We start from the raw sequence: 22,227 nt of genomic DNA, 5'->3' as shown, positions 1-22,227 counted from the left end.
CAGAAACAGCAGTAACTGCACACAGGAACTGTAGATAAAAGTAGCAGCAGGAGCCTCCTGCATGAAGACGTGAAGATTTTGAAGTGTTTATACAGCAGAGTAGGCAGCAAGATAATGTAACCATAGCAATCTGATTAGCATTAATGTGACAAAAACCGTCCACTTGGTGTCTCAGCTGCATCATAATTGTGAATTAAAAAGACGAAACCACTTGATTTTTGTTTTCACAGTATTCTTGTTCACGATTTAGTTTCTCCAATTTCACAAATATCAAAACAAACAAAAATATATACTGTTTAGGATTCCATATATTTATAGATATTAGAAGTAAAATAGCATGGAGATGGAACCTTCAGCTCTTATATTAATGTGATTTCATTACTTACCTCCAGAAAGGTGTTGGGGCTTGTTTTTTATTAACGGGCTGCAGTGAGAGATCTTGTTGCTAAATGATGTAAAAAGATGCTCAATGAAATCATCTGGTAACTCCGCCTCCAGAAAAGTCTTCATGAACAGCTTGAACCCCTCCAAATCAATCGTCTAGGGCGAAAAAAAAAAAAAACAAAAAAACAAAAAACAAACAAATAAACAAAAGAAATATTTTTAAGTTTCATGCTCTCTGGCTTCGTAAATATAATATAGCTTAACAGCACATACAAAACTGAAAACAAAGGCACCTACAGAGTTCATGGGGATGTACCTGGCAAGTCTTAGCTTTTTCCATAATTAGGCAACCAACCAGGGGATTTCTGGATGCCTACTTCAGGGAATTGAAGGCCTCCTGTCTTTTCCTAGGTTTTGCTGGCATTCATCAAAGAGACAGTAATCACCCTGGCTTAAATAGGTTCTAATAATCAAAAGAGAATGCTGAGACATGCAACATTACTTACAAGGAAAAAAAAAAAAGAACAAACAAAAAAAGTTGTCAATATAAAACAACTGCCATTTAGTTTAATTTGGTTTTGTTTTTACCAGCAAGGTAAGAACTGATTAATGCAACTCCATCATTATTTTCCCCTGGTGAGAGAGCATCATCTGTTTTAAGTAATAAATCACAGAATCATAGAATATCCCAAGTTGGAAGGGACCCATAAGGATTATCAAGTCCAACTCTCTCCTCCTTGCAGGACTACCTAAAACTAAACCACGTGACTAAGAGCATCATCCAGATGCACCTTGAATCCTGACAGGCTTGGTGCTGTGACAACTTCCCTTGGGAACCTGTTCCAGTGACCAACCACCCTCTCAGTGAAGAACCTTTTCCTAATGTCCACTCTGAACTTCCCCTGACACAGCTTCATTCCATGTGTCCTATTGCTGGTTACCAGAGAGAGATCAGTACCTCCCCCTCCACTGCCTCCCTTGAGGAAAGCATAAGAGTGCAAAAAGGTTACAGCAATGTAAAGCATTATGATCTCATTTTATCCTGCTAGTTTAGAACATGAAAGATAAAGGTATCCTGAAACATATTGAGAGAGCTTAAGGCAATTTTAGTTTTATATCAGAAATAGCTGACAACTGCATAAATGATACTACTCAGTTAAGTATGTAATTCTAAAACAGCTTATCAATCACTGCTCTGTAAAACGTAGTCTTTGTTTCTGTATCAAACAGGACAGCAATTTTTCACCATTAAATAATCAGAGGATAAAGCCACATTATAGCACAAAATCGACTTGGGAGAAATTTCCCTATGCATTAGGAAGACTCTCCAAAGAAACTAGGGCAAATGCTTTAGGTTCAGTAAAGGGAATGCAGCATTAGGAGAGAAAAGGCCAGCAAGAAATCAACTTGAAACCATACTAGAAAAAGAAAATTTAAACGAAATTTTCAAAATACCTCATTGATCTTGGAAATAGGTAATTTTTACAATGGCTTTCAACACTCTGGAGCAGGGATTTCTCTCCTCTTACCTCTTTTTTTTTTTTTTTTAATATATTCCTGAGATGTAGAAATTTTATGTCTACATGAAATAAAGAGTTTCCTATTAAGGCCAAGACCTAACTGCTCTAGGGCAGTGTTTTAAATGTGTATCACTGCCCTTATGCGGGACCAACAACACAGATTGCAAAATTTGACTTATCTTGTGCAAGTCATTATTGTTAGGAACGCAAACTTGGCAAGAGGGTATCTATGCTGCATTTGTAACCCAGAACACCTCATTTGAGGAAGTTCAGTGAAACCAATAAAACTCTTACCTACTGAACACAAACATAGTAGAGATTTTCAAAAACCCCTGCCTCCACAATGCTCAGGATAGGTGTAAAACTTGGACATGGGCTATCTCTGTCTCATCATAGAGCTTATGCCGCCCTCTTCTACTTTGGCAAATGTTTCACTCATGCTACAAACTTTGTTTTCTCTCAATAAAAAAGTCACTGACATTTAATTAAATGTTTATAAACTATGAAACTACAATGGCAAAAGAATTTGTATCAGCACCCAACTAAATCAGTCACTAGTTCACACTACATGAATGTATTTGTTATCTATAAAAGTAACAAATAGATTAATCACTACAACAACTGACTTTAACAATGTGAAATTGCTTAATTACATTGTTCATTAATGAAACATGCTTAGCTATTTCACTAGATTACATACAAAGAGGAATAACCAAATTAAAAAACAGAAAACCAAATTATAATTCCATTTAAGTTATGGTTTATGGATGGACATGTAAAATATCTCTGAATTACATAAAGGTGATTTTTATTTATGATGTCTGTGGATTTTATGTATATAATGCTAAAAATATTCCTTAACAGCTATCCTAGATTTTTTTAACTGCTGCCTGAGTGACATTGGTTTAACAAGCTGCCACCAATAACTAAATCCCTAATGCTACATTTTTTCCATTTATGGGCTCAGAATTATGCCTGGATAGAGACTTGGATTAGTAAATAAGGTTAAAATTAAGTGTTTGTTTATTCCTGAATATTCCCTTTCTCAAAGTTGTTCAAGCTTTTCAATATTTTCTAAAGATGGTCAGATTATCATTTACCCCAGTGTCTCCAAAACAAGAGTTCCAAACTTCCTCATGTTTTCTGGCCAGGAAAGACAACAGATATCAAAGTAACACATGACTTGGAAGCCATGCTCATTTATTATATCTGACACCCTGACTGCCACTGATTAGGGTGCTCAGCAAAGGAAAAAAGAAAGTGGGTGGTTGTTCTAGAAGGTTGTCCTACAGTCAGATTTCTTAAACTGAGAGCTTTATCCTCTGCTCTAACATGCTCTGTGACCTGTATTCCCCCAGGGGAGCAGCAACCTTCGTGCAACTAGAGTTCAGATTTTGCACATCCAAAAGCTTTCAAAATATGCTGAAAGCTAGTTAGGAGCTGGTAACTGACTTGAACAGACATAAGAAATGCTTATAGTAGCTCAAAATGTGTATGGCAAAACTATACACTGCATCAAAAGAATGTGCAACAGAAGTCCTGCCTAAAGGAGATCCATGCATAGAGCCCTGTGATTAGGTTCTTGCCTGTATGCAAAAAACCCACAAAATCTGTGATTCTAATGCTCCACAGCTGAAAAACATTTTCAAAATGACCTAACATACTTCCTGTAGATTAGCTATTAGAACTGAGTTCTAAAGCAATGCAGTAATCTCTGGAAACTTGTTTTTGTAAATGTATATACAGTAAATAACAGAACTGGGTTAGACTACATGACTACAGACTACAGGACATCTAGGAGTAGTTTAGATCAGGCATCTAGCTTTCCAATGAAAAAGGAACAAGCTCTTAAAAAAAGGCTCACTTTAAATTACTTTCAGTGTTTTGTCCATCATCTGTCATTTTAATATACATAAGCCACTACATAAGTGTAGAAAAATAGAATAATTTCTTAAAAGAAATCCTGTAAGTACCACAGTAGAAGACTTACAAGTGTGAGAGTATTACCACCAAGCAGAGGTTTTAGTATTGAGTACAGTTTATTTAGAAGAGAACATTTAAAGATGCTGTCCTGGTTTCATCTGGGATACAGGAGATAGAGTTAATTTTAGATAGAGGGATAGAGTTAATTTTCTTCCTAGTAGTTGGTACAGTGCTATGTTTTGGCTTTAGTATGAGAACAATGTTGATAACACACTGATGTTTTACTTGTTGCTAAGTAATGCTTACCCTAAGAGTCAGGGACTTTTCAGTTTCCCATGCTCTGCCAGTGAGGCACAAGAACCCAGGAGGGAGCACAGCCAAGACATCTGACCTAAACTAGCCAAAGGGATATTCCATACCACAGCACATCGTGTTCAGTATATAAACTGAGGGGAGTTGGCTGAGAGGGGCCAATCACTGCTTGGGTACAGGCTGGGCATTTGTCAGCATGTGCTGAGCAACTGTATTGTGCATCACCTTTCCTTCTTGGGGTTTATTCCCCTCTCTTTTGCTTTATTTCCTATTAAAATGATTCCATTATTATTATTCTGTTATTATATTTTGCTCTTCTTAATTATTAAACTGTTCTTATCTCAAACCACAGGTTTTACCTTTTTCAAATTCTCCTCCCCATCTCACTCAGGGGTTGAGCGAGCACCTGCATAGTACTTAGTTGCTTGTGAGGGGTTAAACCATGACAGACACAAAACATTTACTCAGCTTAATTTAAAGTAACTTTCACAGAAGAGAGAACACCACACAATATCATGAGCATTTCTGTATTGTGTAATTATACAGTATTTTCTTTTTCCCTCATGGAACCATTCTAAAATATGAAAATGCTTCAGTATGTAACTATCCTTCCTCTAATTACTAGCATTTTCCCCTAAACCCAGTTAGGAAACACACAACGTTTTAGGAACAAAAAAAAAAAAAAAAAAAAAAAGAAAGCAGAGGACATTAATTTTCCATACTAACATGTATCAGTTTACATAGCTCACCCTGCTACGTAAACAACAATACCTTCTTTTTAAATCTCATTATTGTATCAGAATTTCTCAGATGAAAGCTTCAGTGAATTTTGGTATGGTTTGAAAGTATTTCTGTTAATGAATTTGCAAGCATTAATTAAAAAGTTCAGATCAATCATATCAGAATAATACATAAGCCATAATGGTGGGGGTTGTTTTCTTAAGCATGAAGGCTAATTGCTTAATTTTCAACAGTTTCTTGGCTCCCAGAAGCTCCAGCTGAATTCAAATGAACCTGAGAAATGAGGATTTAGCATTTCAGAAGGCATTTTCCATGACGTTTCCCAAGTGAGGGGATGAAAGAGTGAGAGGATGTACCAAACTGACTACAATTAACCCAGCACATGAATTAATTCATTCAATTTCACAAAACACTATCAGAGCATAGGGAGATTATGATCACAAGTTTAAGGATCTCAGGAAAATTTTCAGCATAACAGGGAGATACATAACGACATAACTGAAGGAGCCAATAGTTATTCAGAGGAACATGAAAGAACTTTCAAATCATTTGGCCTAAATCTTCGGGGAGGAAGGGAAGAGAGTAACAATCTGTGCTGTTTTAGCTTTGATTCAAATAAAAAAGGTATGAAAAGCCTTCCCTGTAGGTTCACAGAAAGGTAGATGGCCTTATACTAATCGTATGTAACTAGATTCCTCTCTTTATATGTTAAACCACCGAATCACCAAGTTTACTGGAGCTCCTTTCCTTATGCATTAGGAAAATAAACTTGACAAAATAAGACTTTATAGAACTTCATAATCTTCTATATTAATAGGCAATAAAACTTCATTCAGTAAAGAAAACTTCTAATATAAGCCCAGAGAAGTGCACATTCTAAAACACAATCAAGTTTCAGCTAATGTAAACTATAACATCTCCATAAAAATAATTTTATTACTATTTTTAGAAGCAGGTAGGCATATATCCACCTTGGAGAAGGGACAGAAGGCAGAAGCAAGGCTGAACAGTTTGAACTTTTAAATTCTTTTCAGAGAATAAAATCTATCAACTATTAAACATTTTCTAGCTTTTCTGAAAGCAAACCTGAAACTGGGCTCACTATGACTCAATGCAGAGGAAAATTTGCATCTTTTTTTGCATGATAAATTGTCAGGAAAAATTTGTAACATTTAATTACCCATTCACAAAATTCTCAAAATAAATCCCAGCACTAAACTGCTGGGAACAACGAGAATTTAATCCATAAGAATTATTCTTCTCCAAGCTTCTCCAAACTGATCCAAACTGAAAAAAAAACCCAAGTGTATAATGAGTTCTAAATGAGTGACTGACTACAGAAAGACAGTTCTGGCTTTGCCCCACTACGTCCAACTAAGAACAGATTTACAAAGAAAGACATCCTAAGGTGTCTTCTCTGGAAGCTATCAGGAGAACTGGCTACCCTGGATTTGGAAAAGGCTGAGGTTCTTAATGACTTCTTTGCCTCAATCTTCACTGGCAAAGGCTCTGACCAAACCACTCAAGCGGCAGGCAGAGGCAGGGACTGTGAGGATGAAGAGCTAAGGCCCACTGTAGGAGAGGATCTGGTTAGACACCACGTTAAGAACCTTAACAAGCACAAGTCCGTGGGACCTGATGAAATCCATCCACAGGTCCTGAAGGAGCTGGTGAATGAAGTTGCTAAGGCACAGGCCATCATATTTGAAAAATCATGGCAGTCAGGTGAAGTTCCCGATGACTGGAAAAAGGGAAATATAACCCCCATTTTCAAGAAGGGGAAAATGGATGATCCGGGGAATTACAGACCAGTCAGTCTCACCTCTGCCTGGCAAAATCTTGGAGCAGATTCTTCTGGAAGACATGCTAAGGCACATGAAAAACAAGGAGGTGGTTGGTGACAGCCAGCATGGCTTCACTAAGGGGAAATCCTGCCTAACCAATTTGGTACCCTTCTACGATGGGGCTATGAAACTGATGGACAGGGGTAGAGCAGCTGATGTTATCTACCTGAACTTGTGCAAAGCATTTGACACTGTCTCGCACGACATCCTTGTCTCTAAATTGAAGAGACATCAATTTGATGGGTGGACCACTCGGTGGATAAAGAACTGGCTGGATGGTCACACACAAAGAGTTGTGGTCAATGGCTCAATGTCCGGCTGGAGACTGGTAATAAGCGGTGTCCCCCAGGGATTGGTGTTGGGACCGGTCTTGTTCAGCATCTTTGTTGGTGACATAGACAGTGGAATTGAGTGCGCCTTCAGCATGTTTGCCAATGACACCAAGCTGTGTGGTTCGGTTGATACACTGGAGGGAAGGGATGCCATCCAGAGGGACCTCAACGCGCTTGTGAGGTTGGCTGATGCCAACCTTATGAAGTTTAACCATGCCAAGTGCAAGGTCCTACACCTGGGTCGGAGAAATCCCAGGCACGGCTACAGGTTGGGCAGAGAAGAGATTCAGAGCAGCCCTGTGGAGAAGGACTTGGGGGTGTTTGTCGATGAGAAAATGAACATGAGCTGGCAGTGTGCGCTGGCAGCCCAGAAAGCCAACCGTATCCTGGGCTGCATCAAGAGGAGTGTGACCAGCAGGTCAAAGGAGGTGATCCTGCCCCTCTACTCTGCTCTTGTGAGACCTCACTTGGAGTATTGTGTGCAGTTCTGGTGTCCTCAACATAAAAAGGACATGGAACTGTTGGAACAAGTCCAGAGGAGGGCCACGAGGATGATCAGGGGACTGGAGCACCTCCCATATTAAGACAGGCTAAGGAGGTTGGGGCTGTTCAGCCTGGAGAAGAGAAGGCTGCATGGAGACCTCATAGCAGCCTTCCAGCATCTGAAGGGGACCTACAAGGATGCCGGAAAGGAACTCATCATCTGTTGATGATGAGGGACTGTAGTGATAGGACAAGGGGTAATGGGTTAAAACTTAAACACAGGAAGTTTAGACTGGACATGAGGAGGAAGTTCTTTAACTGTAAGGGTGGTGAGGCACTGGAATGGGTTGCCCAGGGAAGTTGTGAATGCTCCATCCGTGGCAGTCTTCAACGCCAGGCTGTACAGAGCCTTGGGTGATATGGTTTTGTGTGAGGTGTCCCTACCCATGGCAGGGAGGTTGGAACTAGATGATCTTAAGGTCCTCTCCAACCCTAACTATTCTGATTCTATGATTCTGATTCTAGGATTATTAACTGTGCCCATTAATACACAGTGATAAGCCAAGACTTCTACTTCACAACACTGTAAAGTATTATATTTCATAGCTGTAAAACCAAGCAAGATGATTATATTGTCATAAGAACAATATAGGTCAATTCAGAAAGGAATGAAAATGCCTAAAACTCGATGTCAGTATTATACTGATGCTCTTATTCATACCGGGATCTTGAAAGACTCTCTCAAGTGCTACTAATCCATAAAGCACTTATACTTGATAAAAACTTTAGGTATTTTACTTCAGCTTCCTAAGATGTCCACAGACTTGTTTCTGAGCAAAAATGCTACACTCTTCACTGGATTGAAGATTTCATCATTTCCCTCACATCTAATAGAATTAATAGCATATAAATCTGTGTTATCAGGTTTCACTATACATGGTCACAAAAAAAAACAAAGTGTTAAAAAAAAAATAAAAGGACTGTGCACCAAGTGCAATGGAGACCATGGAGACTGTATCTCCTCCTGAAAGCACAGAAAAAATGAAAAATCTTCCCACCCTTTGGAGAAAAAAAACAAGAAAGTCCTGGTCAAGATACTTTCCCAGTGAGTTACCTTGGCTGAATTCCCTTGCTTGCCTGGGGACATTCAAAAATGTATCACTTTTCCTACGGAGTATCCAAATATCAGAAAAGAGCAGAAGATTTACTAATGGGAAAAAGAGGTTTCTGTTTGTCTATGCTGATAAAATGATTAAATATTTACTTATAAAATGTTACTGAACAAATTACTGAAATAGTCCTTTGAATGAGGAGGTGATCTGGGCATGTCTAAAATATCAGGCTATCTACCAGGGAGAGGTATCAAAACAGATATCAAAATGCTCCAGCTGTTAAGGTAGCATTTCTGGACACATGGAAGAATTTAATGTGCTTAGGTGAACTTTATACAAAACAGCAAAGACAATTGTTTTTATTTCTTTTCTTTTTTTTAAATTGCCACACTACAGTTGGGTACTAATTTCACTCAGAGTGGAAGTAACTGATTTTGGATCCAAGCCTGTGCTAAAAGAAATAGAACACATTTATGTATTGCATGTATATAAATATATATGCAAAATACTATTACATACAGTATTATTTACTAAACAAAGGTGCAAACAGCAACTTTAAATTGTTCCAAGAGGCCGTTCAGGGCCTTTGGGACTAAAACATTAGAATCAAATTTTAGCAACACTTAACAGTTGTTTTTAATACTAATGCCATGAACAGATTACATATGAGAAGTTCCATCAGTGAAAATAACCTGCTATTAATTTCCTCATGTTTCAGAATAGCAGAAGATACTTTTTAACAGTGAAACAAGACAGACTAATCTGTCTTATTTCCTGATACTACGAGACCATTCCTGTTGCAGAGTCTGACTAAGCAAACACAGACTGGCCGAGATCTTCAGTTTCAGCTGAATTTGTCTTGTTAAAGAACCACACCCAACCAATGTGTTGTGGAAATTTTTCTGAAGCTTATGGCATCCTCCACTTTACAAAGAAGCTGCAAACACAAACAACTAGGATTTGCTCTGCCAACTCTTATTACTTTGAAGAAAATTCCATCCCTCAAGTACCTTTTTAATAACAAGGATAAAACAAAAATAATTAGGCCAAGAATTATCCTTGTAATACTATTCTTGGAATAAGACAATAAAAAACTGTTACTCAAGGAACTCAGTTATAATATTTTACAGATATTGTAGAATATAAGAATATAAAACTAAAGCAACACTAGCCACATGGATACACAAAATTGAAGCTGCAAAAGGTAATACTATACAGCACCTATTTTGTTTAAACTAGAAATCTGGACAAAGAGAGATGATACCATTTATGGACAAACTGGAGTATGTGAGGAGGCAACATATGAGCCAGGCAGGCACAGGAGGAAACAGCAGTGACTATCAATCTTCCCAATCTTGCTAGCACCTCTGTCTCCACTGCATCTTTGCTCCTTTAATTCTTTTCTCCCATTCTGGCAGCAGTCAAGAGGACTTCTATATTTCCGTTCTCTCTACAGAAGCATGCAAGAGCCAGTCATTTAATATTGACTTTTTATAGAATGTGTAACGATGAAAGATCTAAAGAAGAGGAAGACAGCTGAAGAGTTTGCACAGGTCTTGCCAAATGTTTGTTAGAACCAGTTTTTAGTCTGGGGTTACAGCGAAGTCTTTGTCAAAGCAAATTCTTTGTCAAAGGGAAAGCATAATAAAATAAAATGAGATTTTTCTAAAATTATTAACTTTTCTTGATAGACCACTGATTTCTTATGTGAAGGAGATGTGTTAATTCTAGAGTACCTGCCATTCCTTCATGCATTTGCACACTGTTCAGAGAAATGTCAAACTCAAGAAGGTGCAGATTTACACAAATATTATGAAACAATAACTGGTCCAGCAAATGGGATCAGAATGAAGCTTTGTTAAAGGAAAAAATGGTCAATGTGAAGTGAAAATTTTCTCCACAATCTGTTTTGCTTTGTGGAGGCAGCTGTTCCCCAAAACTATTATCCTGCCATAAACATTACTGCAAGTTGAATCCATGTCAATCTGACTTTATGTCATGCAAAGTTGGGGCAAATGTTTCCCTGCTGATCAGGAACTTTCTCATGCTTCAAGATCCTTTTCCAGGTGGATATTTAGGGTCCAAAGCAAAACCCTTCTGGATGACTGGCTTTACCTATGTAAGTTTCTTTTGAACAGTAGATTCCCAGAATATGCGAGACTCCAAGAGAAGTAAATGGAGGACTTATGCTCAAAAAAAATTCTCTAATTACTATGATAAGAGTTCTGTTTTTTCTCAAGCACTCACTGATAAGTACATTAAACTAATTAAGAGCTAGTTCATAGAGGGTGAGTCTCTAAATCTCAGGAAATACAAGAATTCAAGGACTGGTTTCCAAGTAGCAGCTATGACTATACCTGGGCAAAATAACAGACTATTTCAGGTGCCTTCTAATTTTGTATCAGATATACACAGACCAATCCTCAACCGAAGATACAGGACTTGCTTATGTCTCTGATCTGATTATGGCTGCAACATGCTATGGAAGTGCCTTAAAATACCTGATTTTGACTAGACAGCAGGCTTCTAACACCTTATAGGCCAGAGAGAAAGAGGCTGAACTACATCTGCACTGCCAGGTAAGTAAGTTGTAAAATCTGCCTTAAAAGAACTACCTAACTGAAAGCACGGAATCACTTCCATAAGTTCTAGTGTCTTTGCAGAGAACAGATACCTGTCCTTCCACAATCCAGAGCAGACGTACCATATTCTGCTCATCCTCCACTACATACAGAATAGGACTGAACAGGACTGATCTTGGGTGACTGGTTGTATACAACAGTGTTGCTTTCCAGTTTCTAAAAATCAGTGATGCCACAAAATTTCTCACAGTAAGTTTTGTAGTGAAAATCTGCACTGGTGGGAGCTGAGGAATCACGAGCACGAGACCCATAGGAATCATAAGCAAGTACACACAGGAAACTATAACCCAACAGTGTGACACACTCTCAGCAATTTTCACTGGCCTTTTACTTCTTACAAAATAGGAAACATTCATACAGCTATTGCATTCCCCAAACCAATTAAGCTTTCTCCCCTATTGCAGTAAGCCAAAGTTAATATTCCTTAAATCATGTATTTCAGGTTGTGGTGTCCCTAACTAAAAGTGTCCCACTAGGTAAGACAAGCTAGCGGCAGAAATTCATCCCTTTTTTCTCCATCTCACAGATCAGAAGTGGCCTATGGGGAAGGGGTAAGAAGCGAGTAACTAGCAAAAAAAAGGAAACACTACACTGTGAGTATTTGACTTCTTCCTTTCTCCTACTGCAGTTAAGCTGTGAAATTTTATAATCGGTCTTCTGCTTTACTGACAATACACAAAAATCAAAGATCAAGAAAAATCCAAGTATGCACACTGTGACGATTTATGCATTTATGTGTATGTTCTGTGCCAACATACACGTAAGTGCATAAATCATACAAAGAACTCTCCATGGTACAGACATCACAACTCAATATATCCCTAACACTGAGAACACACAAAAAATGGTTTCTCAGTGAAAAACAGGATATACGTAAAGCAAGCTCTGCATCCTTAATTATAAAGAAAATCATTCAGAGGTTTTAATTATGCAATGTAATATTTTAACTCCTACCATACTAAGACATTTGAAAAGAAAATTAATTTAGTCAAAAAAATTGTCAGCATTTGATTCATGATCTACCCTAACACCAAACTGCAACAGAAGAGTTCTGTCTCCTACATTTTCCTAGCTGATATAAATGAAATAAGCAGTTCTGCTGGAAGACATGTAAGAGGAAGTAAGAGAAACTGTATCACTCCACTTTGTTTCTCCTCACAAGATGCAAAAAGCAACTTTGCTAATAATCTCTTGACAAAAAAAAAAAAGGGTGAGGCAGGGCAAGGAGGAGTGGAACAATAACTTCTTTTATTCCTCCCCACCACACTGGCCACATAAATGGGAACAAGACATGTTGTGTTTAGAATTAATCTCCACCCATAAATTCTTTAAAAATAACATATTCTTTTTGGTATTTTTCATCTTTCAAATTTGTATAAAATATTTCAAAATAAGCCATTGTTTTTGTCATCCTGGAAAACAGGGTGGGAGGGGGAGGGAGAAATAATTCAATTTCAACAGAGTTCCATGAAACATGGTTTTCACTTATCACAGAAAACGTTTCAGAGACAATGGAAAGATAATTATATTGAAATGTAACTTTCAATTAATTACTTTTTAAATTATGCTGCTGGATACCTAAATGCTGCCATAAATGTAGAGGATACTTAGCTTTAATCTACTGAGAGTAATAGCTCTGGGTTATTTTTGTTTGTAGGTCCACCTAATCAACAATATCTGTTTAAACAATTTATATTGACTCAATATCTGAAAAAAGAGCTTTTGAAAAAGTAGACGTTACAGGGTCTTGATTCACACATGACAACAATCGCATACATTAATGATACTGTATTACTGACAATTACGTGATTAGCTGTGAAAACCAATGCTAAAGCATCTCCAGTAAAAGCCCACAGTTTTAAGATTCATTGACTCTGACAATGTTTTAAAACCTGACTTTTGCCAAAATATAGGGGGATGTGGTGTGTCAAAAAATCAGATACCACATAGAGAGGATTAGTAAGCTAGAAAACATGATTTACATGAGAATGCATAGATTTTCTGGCGTTTTAAATGTATTTCTAATCTTCATACAGCAGAAATTCAAATTAAATTTGGAATTCATCACAGAGAAAACCTTTGTGCATCAGGGTTAAGTTTGATTTAAACTGAACAGCATTTTCAGATCTTAGCATTTAATACTTTTTTTACATAATTAACTTTGAAAGTTCTGGTAACCAAATAAAACTAATTTTTAGCTAAAGCAGAATGCAAATTCTCATCTATTCAGACAAAAGTCTACAGGAAAAAAACCCAAAACAATAAAATCACATGCCATCACAGGCTGCTCGTACCAAATACTCCATATGGACAAATATTTTGATACTATCAATACTAGAGATACATAACTGACAAAATTTTCCCTCAACTAACATATCTCTTCAAAAACACCCAAAATGAAAACGAGAAGACTCAATTTTTATGCAGTAACTAGATTTTTAAGCATAACCTTGTACTATGTTCTCATGTTATTAAAATAAATTGATGTTAATTACAAAAATAAATCTGGAATGTAATCACCAACGACTGCAGTGTCATCCTAGTCTTATATCTGTGCAACAAAAACTAAACTTTACTAACAGGCTTTCTTTAGTACATGATCATATATGTGTGTAAGTTTGTATATCAATAAGTACTACACACAAATACATAAATTTAATAAAGATGCTATATTGACATATAAAGGTGGCTTTTTTTAAGAAGAAAGAGTGCTAAGGCACATACACTTAGAATGATCTTGTATTACTGATGAATGTTAAAGAAATATCCATAAATTATTACATACTGTACAGACTGAAGAACAGATAGCTTAATATTCATTAATGGCAATATAACAATCAAGAAATAAACTAAATGTACCCTTTCTGAAGGATTTTTTTCTGTGTTTATTTCACTTTAAGAACGTAGTTGATTTCAAATTAACATGAAAATATGAGGTTAGCATTTTTCACACTTTATACCTCAGTACCATAATTTGTACCATATTTATACTGTTTTCATCCTGTTAGAGGAACTGAAATGTTGTCAGAATAGTTTGTCACTCTTCAAATAAAATATGTTAAAAATAAAACAGACCCCAGTGTGACCCTCAATTTTACTATTTTTTTTTTTTCTTTTTCCCTTTAGAAATGTTGTAGCTTTAAGCATCATATTCTTTGGCATAGAATAATCCCTTTGGCCTGAATATCAAGACAGCTTAAAATACTCTACCCACCTAAATACTCATGGTGGTACCCTAATAAACAAAAACAAAACAAAACACAAAACCCCTCTCTTTCTTTTAAAATACTTTGAAATGCTGTCTAATGAACGTCAGAAGTGTAAAGTTATCCTTGAGTTACCCATTTAACAAACTATGAGAATTAGGCAGGTAACATATAAATGAAAACAGTATGAGGCTCGTAAATCTTGAACATAAGTGTCCTGGGTTCAGCAGTAGCAGTCATTATTCTCCTTAGTAGCTGGTGCAGTGCTGTGGTTTTGACTTTCGGCCTGGGAACAGCGCTGATAACACCAATGTTTTTAGTTGTTGCTCAGTAATGTTTACTCTGACCAAGGACTTCCTAAGTCTCATGCTCTGCCAGGGAGCAGGGAAAGCCGGGAGGAAGCAGAGACAGGACATCTGACCCAAACTAACCAAAGGCATATTCCATACCACAGCATGTCATGCCCAGTATATAAACTGGGGGCAGTTACCCGGAAGGGCTAGATCACTGCTCAGTCGGGCTGGGCATCAGTCGGTGGGTGGTAAGCGGTTGTATTCTCTTCCCTTGTTATTTCCTTTATTATCATTATTATTATTGGTGGTAGCAGCAGTGGTTTGTGTTATACCTGAGTTACTGGACTGTTCTTATCTCAACCCGTGGGAGTTACATTCTTTCAATTCTCCTTCCCATCCCTCTGGGAGCGGGGAGGGAAAGGGAGGGGGGGAGTGACCAAGCAGCTGCGCGGTTCTGTGTTGCCGGCTGGGCTTAAACCATGACAGTTCTTTTTGGCACCCAATGTGGGGCACGAAGGGTTGAGATAACAACAGACCTGATCAGAGTATGTACCATGACAGTAAGGTACTGTGCAATGAAAAAAAAAAAAAAAAGGTTAAAAATGGGATCTTAAGGCAGAGAGGGGAAGTATCAAAAAGAAAGGAAGATATAAAGGAGGAAGAGATGTTAGCATAGACTGAGGAAAAGAGACAGAGGGACCACTAAAGATGATAAAAAAGTATTCAAAACTGAACACTTTTGCAGCAGAAAATGACTATCTGAAACATTTTACACCTCAGTGCCCTCAACACTTTCCACAGAAAGCAGACTCACAAGTCAAGACTGCCAGAATCTCTGCCTGGCAGGCTTCCCAACTCTCTAGGTATCCTGGAATCTGTTTCCCTAGAAAACCTGCCCAGAAATCCAGAAAAACAGAGTGCCCAGTGTCTGAAGGGTAGAGTTTTCTGCTGGTGATACGCACAAGCTACACAATTTTTCTCTTTTGTAGCTAGAAAGACACAGCATCCTTTATTAGCTATAAGTTTCTTATGTGTTGGGCACTGGCTTCTCCTACATAATAGATAAGCTATATTTCTCCACATCCTACTAACCCTCCTGTAAATTAGCTCAAATTTGAGTTCACTTTGTTCAATCATTTGGTCAAAAGCAGAAATGTATGGTTTCTGCAGCACCTTTTTATAGAAAATTATAGCTTCCTATAAGTAGGAATACTTCACTTTATATAAGAAGGCGAGGTCCTTGCAGTAAATCAGTATCTTCTATAAAATCAAAGAATGCAGCAGAGGGAAACAGCACAAAAATCCTTCTTTCAATCCATATTTCTATGTGCTTGAAATTTTAACAAGCTTTCCACTTATGACAATGGTCCTAAGACCCAACTTTTTCTTACAAGTCTTGTCTTGTTCTCAGACCATCATGGCCACAGGAATACTATTACAATGTCTCAGTAATGTATTTTGCTTCTTCAAGACCAAACCACAGTAATGCTTTGTGCTCATCTTGTGATCAGCTACTGTACACAGCAAGTTATCTGTCAATGTCACAAGTTCCAGAGTACACCACACCATGCTCTGCCCTAGTGCATCTCATTCTATTTCCTTTTATTATAGTCCATAATGTCATCAAGCTTTTCCAGTATAACGTTCGTATTTTTCTCCTTTTTTTAGTAACAATTCCCAGACTTGGTTTGGTGAGTTGATTTTATTAGTATCCATCTACTTCTTTTGACCAGGTTATTATCAAAAATAATTAATGCGATTATTGGTCCTAGACACACTGCTTTAACCTGAATATCTTCTCTTCCAGGACCCACTGCAGTCACTCTGTTAGCTTACTAAAAAACTAACGTTGGTCATCTAAAGAAAACTGAGCCCTTTTGTGAACAGGGAGTACTGCTCTCAGTAACACACCTCCAAAAGCTGAACTGGCCTTTGACCCCAGAAAGGAGGGGTTCCAAAAAAACTAATCCTTTCAGTCTCTAAACTTTTTCATGGTTTTCATGTTCCAGCACAGGAGAGCAGGGGCTTTTTAAAACCTCTGTGCTACAAAGAAAAATAACTAGGTCATTTTAAAAGCTAGTTCATTTGATTACTCCTTCTTTCACAGCTTCTTTAATTTTTCATTATATTTTTATATCTGGTTTTAGGCTGCTGAAGCTTCTCAGGAGTAGAGTCTTGGGACGACAATCAGCTATTTAACCATTTCTCTTGCAATTGTGGTAAAGTCACAATTGCTTAAAGCACACTACAAGCCTTATTCAAACTATTAAATCTTCAGTTTTAAGCCCAGTAAATATAAATGGCATTATACAGTTTTAGAAAGAGTACTTTTTTCTGAGATTTGTTATTGTCAATTCAGAATAATACAAACCATTATGAGATCTCATTAGTAAGCAGAAATTTCTGTGACAAGTATGGAACAAGTTAATTACTTGCTCTGAATTTTTCATGTTCCTCTCAATTAATGTTAGCAATATTATGTACTGTGAATGACAAAATGAAATACACCTAGTGAAAAAGTCTGCCAGCAGAAAAAGAATGCACTTTGCTCTAAGCTTTAAATATTTGTCTATTATCTGACAGAATAGCCACATGCAGCATTAATAAGTGATTTCTCAATAAAAGCCTACAAAATAAAAGATACTGCTCCTATGCATAGCAAAAGGAAAAAAAAAATCAAATTAAGATTACTTACTTGATTAAGTATATCTTGTTTCTGTAATGCATGCAAGGAAGGAAAGAACACACATACATTAGTGCAGTGTCATAACACTTAGGCTCTGCTTTTAGAATAGAACTATTTTTGTTGAAAGGTTAGTGATGTAAATGAACAGGTTTAAGACATTAGATAGAATATGCCATTTTCTTGCATTAGTGCATATGACCAGAAAATGGTTCTGTCAGCATTCTAGTCTTGATTAGAGAGTGCAAGCAATTTATTTTTAACCATACAATGACACATAACCAAGGAAAAAAAAAGTAAATACAATGTTGGTCTTTCCCTGGGTACTTTAAAAAAAAACAAAACAAAAAAAAAAAAAAAAAACAAACAAAAAAAAAAAAAACAACAAAAAAAAACAACACAAAAAACAAAACAAACAAACAAACAAAAAAAAAACCACCCACAAAATTTATTTGTTGTCAAGAATAGTTGTTAATGAAATAACTTAAATAGAAATGAATGGTAATGGTAATTCCATAAATGCATTAACAACAAAAGGAGGGCTAAGGAGAATTTCCTTCCTTCACTGGATGAAAGCATAGTGACAAAGGACAAGGAAAAGGCTGAAGTACTTCACACCTTCTTTGCCTCAGTCTTTAACACTAAGACTGATTGTTCTCTGGGTACCCAGCCCATTGAGCTGGAAGACAGGGAGGGGGAGCAGACCGACACCCCCATAATCTAAGGGGAAACAATTAGCAACTTCGGAGTAGGCAAATGATTTCAACCTGACTGCAAACATTCTGCCAAACTTGGGGCTTCACCTGTCTGGGCAGATCCAGCCATGGAATGCACGTTGTGTCATGCACTCATTGCCATAACCTTCCTGATCTTTCTACATATGCAGATTTATTCTTTTTATCCACATCTGAACTGAAGCACTGCCCTGCTCCATGTTGCAGCCTGACTGCTTGTCTGGTTAAGACCACTTCACCCACCTTTCATGTCACTCTTCATGCACTGATTAAGATTAAGAGCTCTAGATGCTAAGTAGTGAAGCAAGTAAACAAGAAACCCCCCCAGAGGATGACAACACTAGGACTACAAGCACACAATGGTGTGTACTTACTGCCCATTTAGATACAGTCTTTAGCTCCATCTGCTTTCCTAATCCTTGCTAGCATATTCAGTGCTCCTTTCAAAATGAAACGGCCAAAATTAATTAATTAAATATTCTTTCCATTATCTGGGATTTATTTTATAAATCACAGCTCTCCAGGAGGCAGATCTTAACCTATCTATGTGTCTTATATCAGGTATAAAATCTATTCTTAATTGCATATTTGACACTGACTTAGAAAACGTGGCAGAGCAAAGGTTCAGTAGCAATTGTAGTTTTAGTCATCTCCCTTTCATTGAAAGCAGAGAGTAAAAGCTCAGTAAATAAACTCCCTATACTGGATGACCTTCCGATAATCAGATACATCATTTCCACTAAGCCCAAAAACCACTCACTCAACAAGATATAAGATAATGGAAAAACAAACCAGATGACTTCATGCAACAAGTTTCGAATACCAATAGCTTTTCTTTTGCTATTTCCATCCCATTACATCAGCCTGTAACAAAAAACTGCAATACAGAAGCAACAGAGTGGAATAAATTCCTGAACCCTTTAAGCAGGGAGAGGCTTGAAACAGGAAGTTCTTAATGCTTTTTTTAAAGTACATAAATTTGTCACTCTGCTAAATCTGCCATAGCTTTATGCCTCATGTTTATTGGTAAAAAAACTGGTACAACCTTTTGTTAGAAAATTTCTTCGAGTGCTTATGACACAATGATCTAGGAAACGAAGAGTTAAAATAGAAACACAGTGGTATCCTTTACAAAACACAACAAAATGGAAGTGCTGTCTTCAGTATGTGGAAGTAAAAAGCTGCACTATGACTGATGCAGCTGAAATCAGTCAAATTTTGTCATCTCGCTTAGAGATAAAAATTAATTAATTAAATAGTACATCCAACTCATGAAGTCCTCATCCAACCAGATACAATCAACTTGCAAATCATTTGTAAAGAGATTATCCACATGGCAGGTTGAATCTATGCAAAACATATAGACACACCTGTGCTAAGGCAGTTCTGACTTGGCATACTCGTTCAACTGCAGATGAAATTTCAGCCATTTTGCTTCCAGTTCAGTAGCTTACAGCATAAAACTTGAGCTAATAAACTCTAATAGATCTGAAGTAGCTTCACTCCTAGCTGTGTTTTCTTCATGCTACACTCCCTGAAGTGCTAAGCAGCAAAGTACAAAAGCTATCAGGATTAGCCTGGGTCCAACGTTGACCAAGTAATAGTGAATCACTTTAACCCTGCTGGAGACACTGGAGCCATCACAGGGTGCCTGACTTGCATTCCTTTCACCCCTTCCATCCTCCCATCCTACTCACTGGCTTAGGTGATTTTCTGCTCTATAATCCCTGCATATTTTGATACATTGGTAGGATTCTACAAATAGCTGTGAACTGAAGAATGCCAGGAGTGTCACTGACTAAGCTGTGTCACCTGCCTGCCAATGGGAACTGGTAAATGAATTCCTAGTTTTGCTTTCCTTATACATGCAGCTTTTGCTTCACCTGCTAAACAGACTGTTTTATAATAAACACACTGTGTTTATTAACTCCAGCTTGACACAAATTCTCCCAATTCACCTGTTCTCAGCTAGAGCAGTTGTCCCAGGTGCCCATACTGATCATTTTTTGCCATGATTCAACCTCCACATACCCCCAAACTGGAGGAACAACTTTGCTGAAAGAGACTAATCTCACAACTTCAAGTACTGATTTGTTTATACACAAATTTGACAATGTATTACCTACATGGCAACATGTTATTTAAATACCCATATATTATTTTGTACTTTAAAAGTTTACACTTCACAAATCTGAAAACGTATGATAACTGAAAATAAGTGAAGAATTTCAAGACAAATTTGAATAATAAAGACTATTCTATCAGAATCTAAAAGCACAAAGTGCAGAATTGAAAAAAAAAAAAAAAAGAGCAAGCACTGAATTTGTAAATCAACAGTTCACACTTTTCTAAAAAAAAAAAAAAAAAAAAAAACGACACGACAAACCACAAAACCCAACCAACAAAAAAAAACCAAAAAAAACCCCAACAAAATAAAACAAAAGTTGGTCTACATTCTAACAAAAATAAATTCAGGTCCTACAACCAATGTTACATTTGAGAATAAATTAGCTGGTCACATTATTCCCATCCTTTCATAACCTATGAGTCTATTTAACTATAATAATGGAGATTTCATACAATCATACAAGATCAACTTATATTTTACTTAATTATGAAATATTTTCCTCAGAAACTGACTATATGAACATTCTGCTTTGCAAAGGTCAAAGTGACAAATACTTTTTCAATACTTAATGAGTTATAACTACTTTACTTGACAATAATTTGTCTTTTATATCCTGAAATGTAAGATGAAGTAATTTTCATTTTTCTACCCTGAACTCCACGTAATGCAAGCACAGTCAGAAACATTACCATTAGAAACATTACTGAAATAGTTTTTTATTTAGCTAAACTTTGAGTCACACTATTGGGAAGTGCTAAGCAGATACAAATCGCAATTGGGGATAACAAAAGAAAATAACTGGCTTTTTCTACCAGCCAAACCAGAATACTTTGTCTAGTAGTGAATCTGTAGAGACAACGCACATGCACACACACACAGTTTTTTTTCCAGCTGAATTCTTCATCTTGTCAGAAAAAAATTCTCCTTTAATAATGGGGATCCCACTACCAGAAACAAAACAAGAGAAATAGAATTTTAAAAGAAATCTTAACTGAACAGGTATTACTCTTCTAACTTTCAAAATTATGTTTAACATGTCAGATATTTGAAAAGAATTGGGAAGCATGTTAACCTAACCAAGAGAGTTTTATTTTTTTCTGTCTGTGTGCTGGTTTTGGTTGTGATCATTTTCTTCATGGTAGTCAGTATGAGGCTATGTTTTGGATTGGTACTGAAAAAAGGTAATACAGGGATGTTTTCATTATTACCGAGCAGTGCTTACATAAAGTCAAGGCCTTTCCTCAGCCTCACAGGCTGGGGTGCAGAAGTTGGGAGGAGACACAACTGTGACAGCTGACCCCAAATGACTTAAGGGATTTCCATACCATATGATATCATACTCAGCATATAAACTAGGGAGAAGAAGAAAGAAGGGGGGAATGTTTGGGGTGATGGCATTTGTCTTCCCAAGTCACAGCCCTTGTCTTGGGAAGACTTATTTGTCTTGGGAATTAAGATCTCTGGGAGTTCTGCTCTTCCGGAGATGGCCAAACACCTGTCTGCCAATGGGAACTGGTGAATGAATTCCTTGTTTTTCTTTCCTTGTATACACAGCTTTTGCTTTACCTGTTAAACTGACTTTATTTCAACCCACAAGTTTTCTCACCTTTACTCTTCTGATTCGCTCCCCCTTCCCACCAGGGAGGAATGAGTGAGCAACTGTGAGAGCCTTAGTTGCCAGCTGGACCTAAACCATGACAGTCTGTTTAAATCTTAGAAAAGATAATGTGGTTTTATGTAAATTACTAAGCAGGTATGTCTAATGTAATATTTATAAACTTCTAGTTCTTCAAAATACTCACATTTTTATTCTCCAAACAGTTTCAAATACCCAAACATCTGGTTTATAAACATTTTTCTATGTCAAATGGTTAGATTTGCTACAACATT

General features: G+C 37.1%; 1 protein-coding gene across 3 annotated transcripts in view; it reads right to left on the bottom strand.

The window, feature by feature from the left end:
• DGKB (diacylglycerol kinase beta) overlaps positions 1 to 22,227 on the bottom strand; it is a gene marked incomplete at both ends in the record, with an annotated part of 332,840 nt that overhangs the window by 277,243 nt on the left and 33,370 nt on the right. For 2 of the 3 annotated variants that reach the window (XM_080639402.1, XM_080639403.1), the window contains 2 exons: positions 387 to 540; positions 17,488 to 17,508. In XM_080639402.1, the coding sequence (XP_080495528.1) occupies positions 387 to 540; positions 17,488 to 17,508 (175 nt within the window). The remainder of the gene's footprint in view (positions 1 to 386; positions 541 to 17,487; positions 17,509 to 22,227) is intronic. The other variant, XM_080639404.1, reaches the window with a different exon arrangement.

Source organism: Psittacula echo (genome assembly GCF_963264785.1).
Source record: "Psittacula echo genome assembly, chromosome: 2".
Taxonomy (NCBI): Eukaryota; Metazoa; Chordata; class Aves; order Psittaciformes; family Psittacidae; genus Psittacula; species Psittacula echo.
The sequence above is the reverse complement of the archived record's forward strand: the minus strand, read 5'-3'. Positions and strand labels throughout refer to the sequence as shown.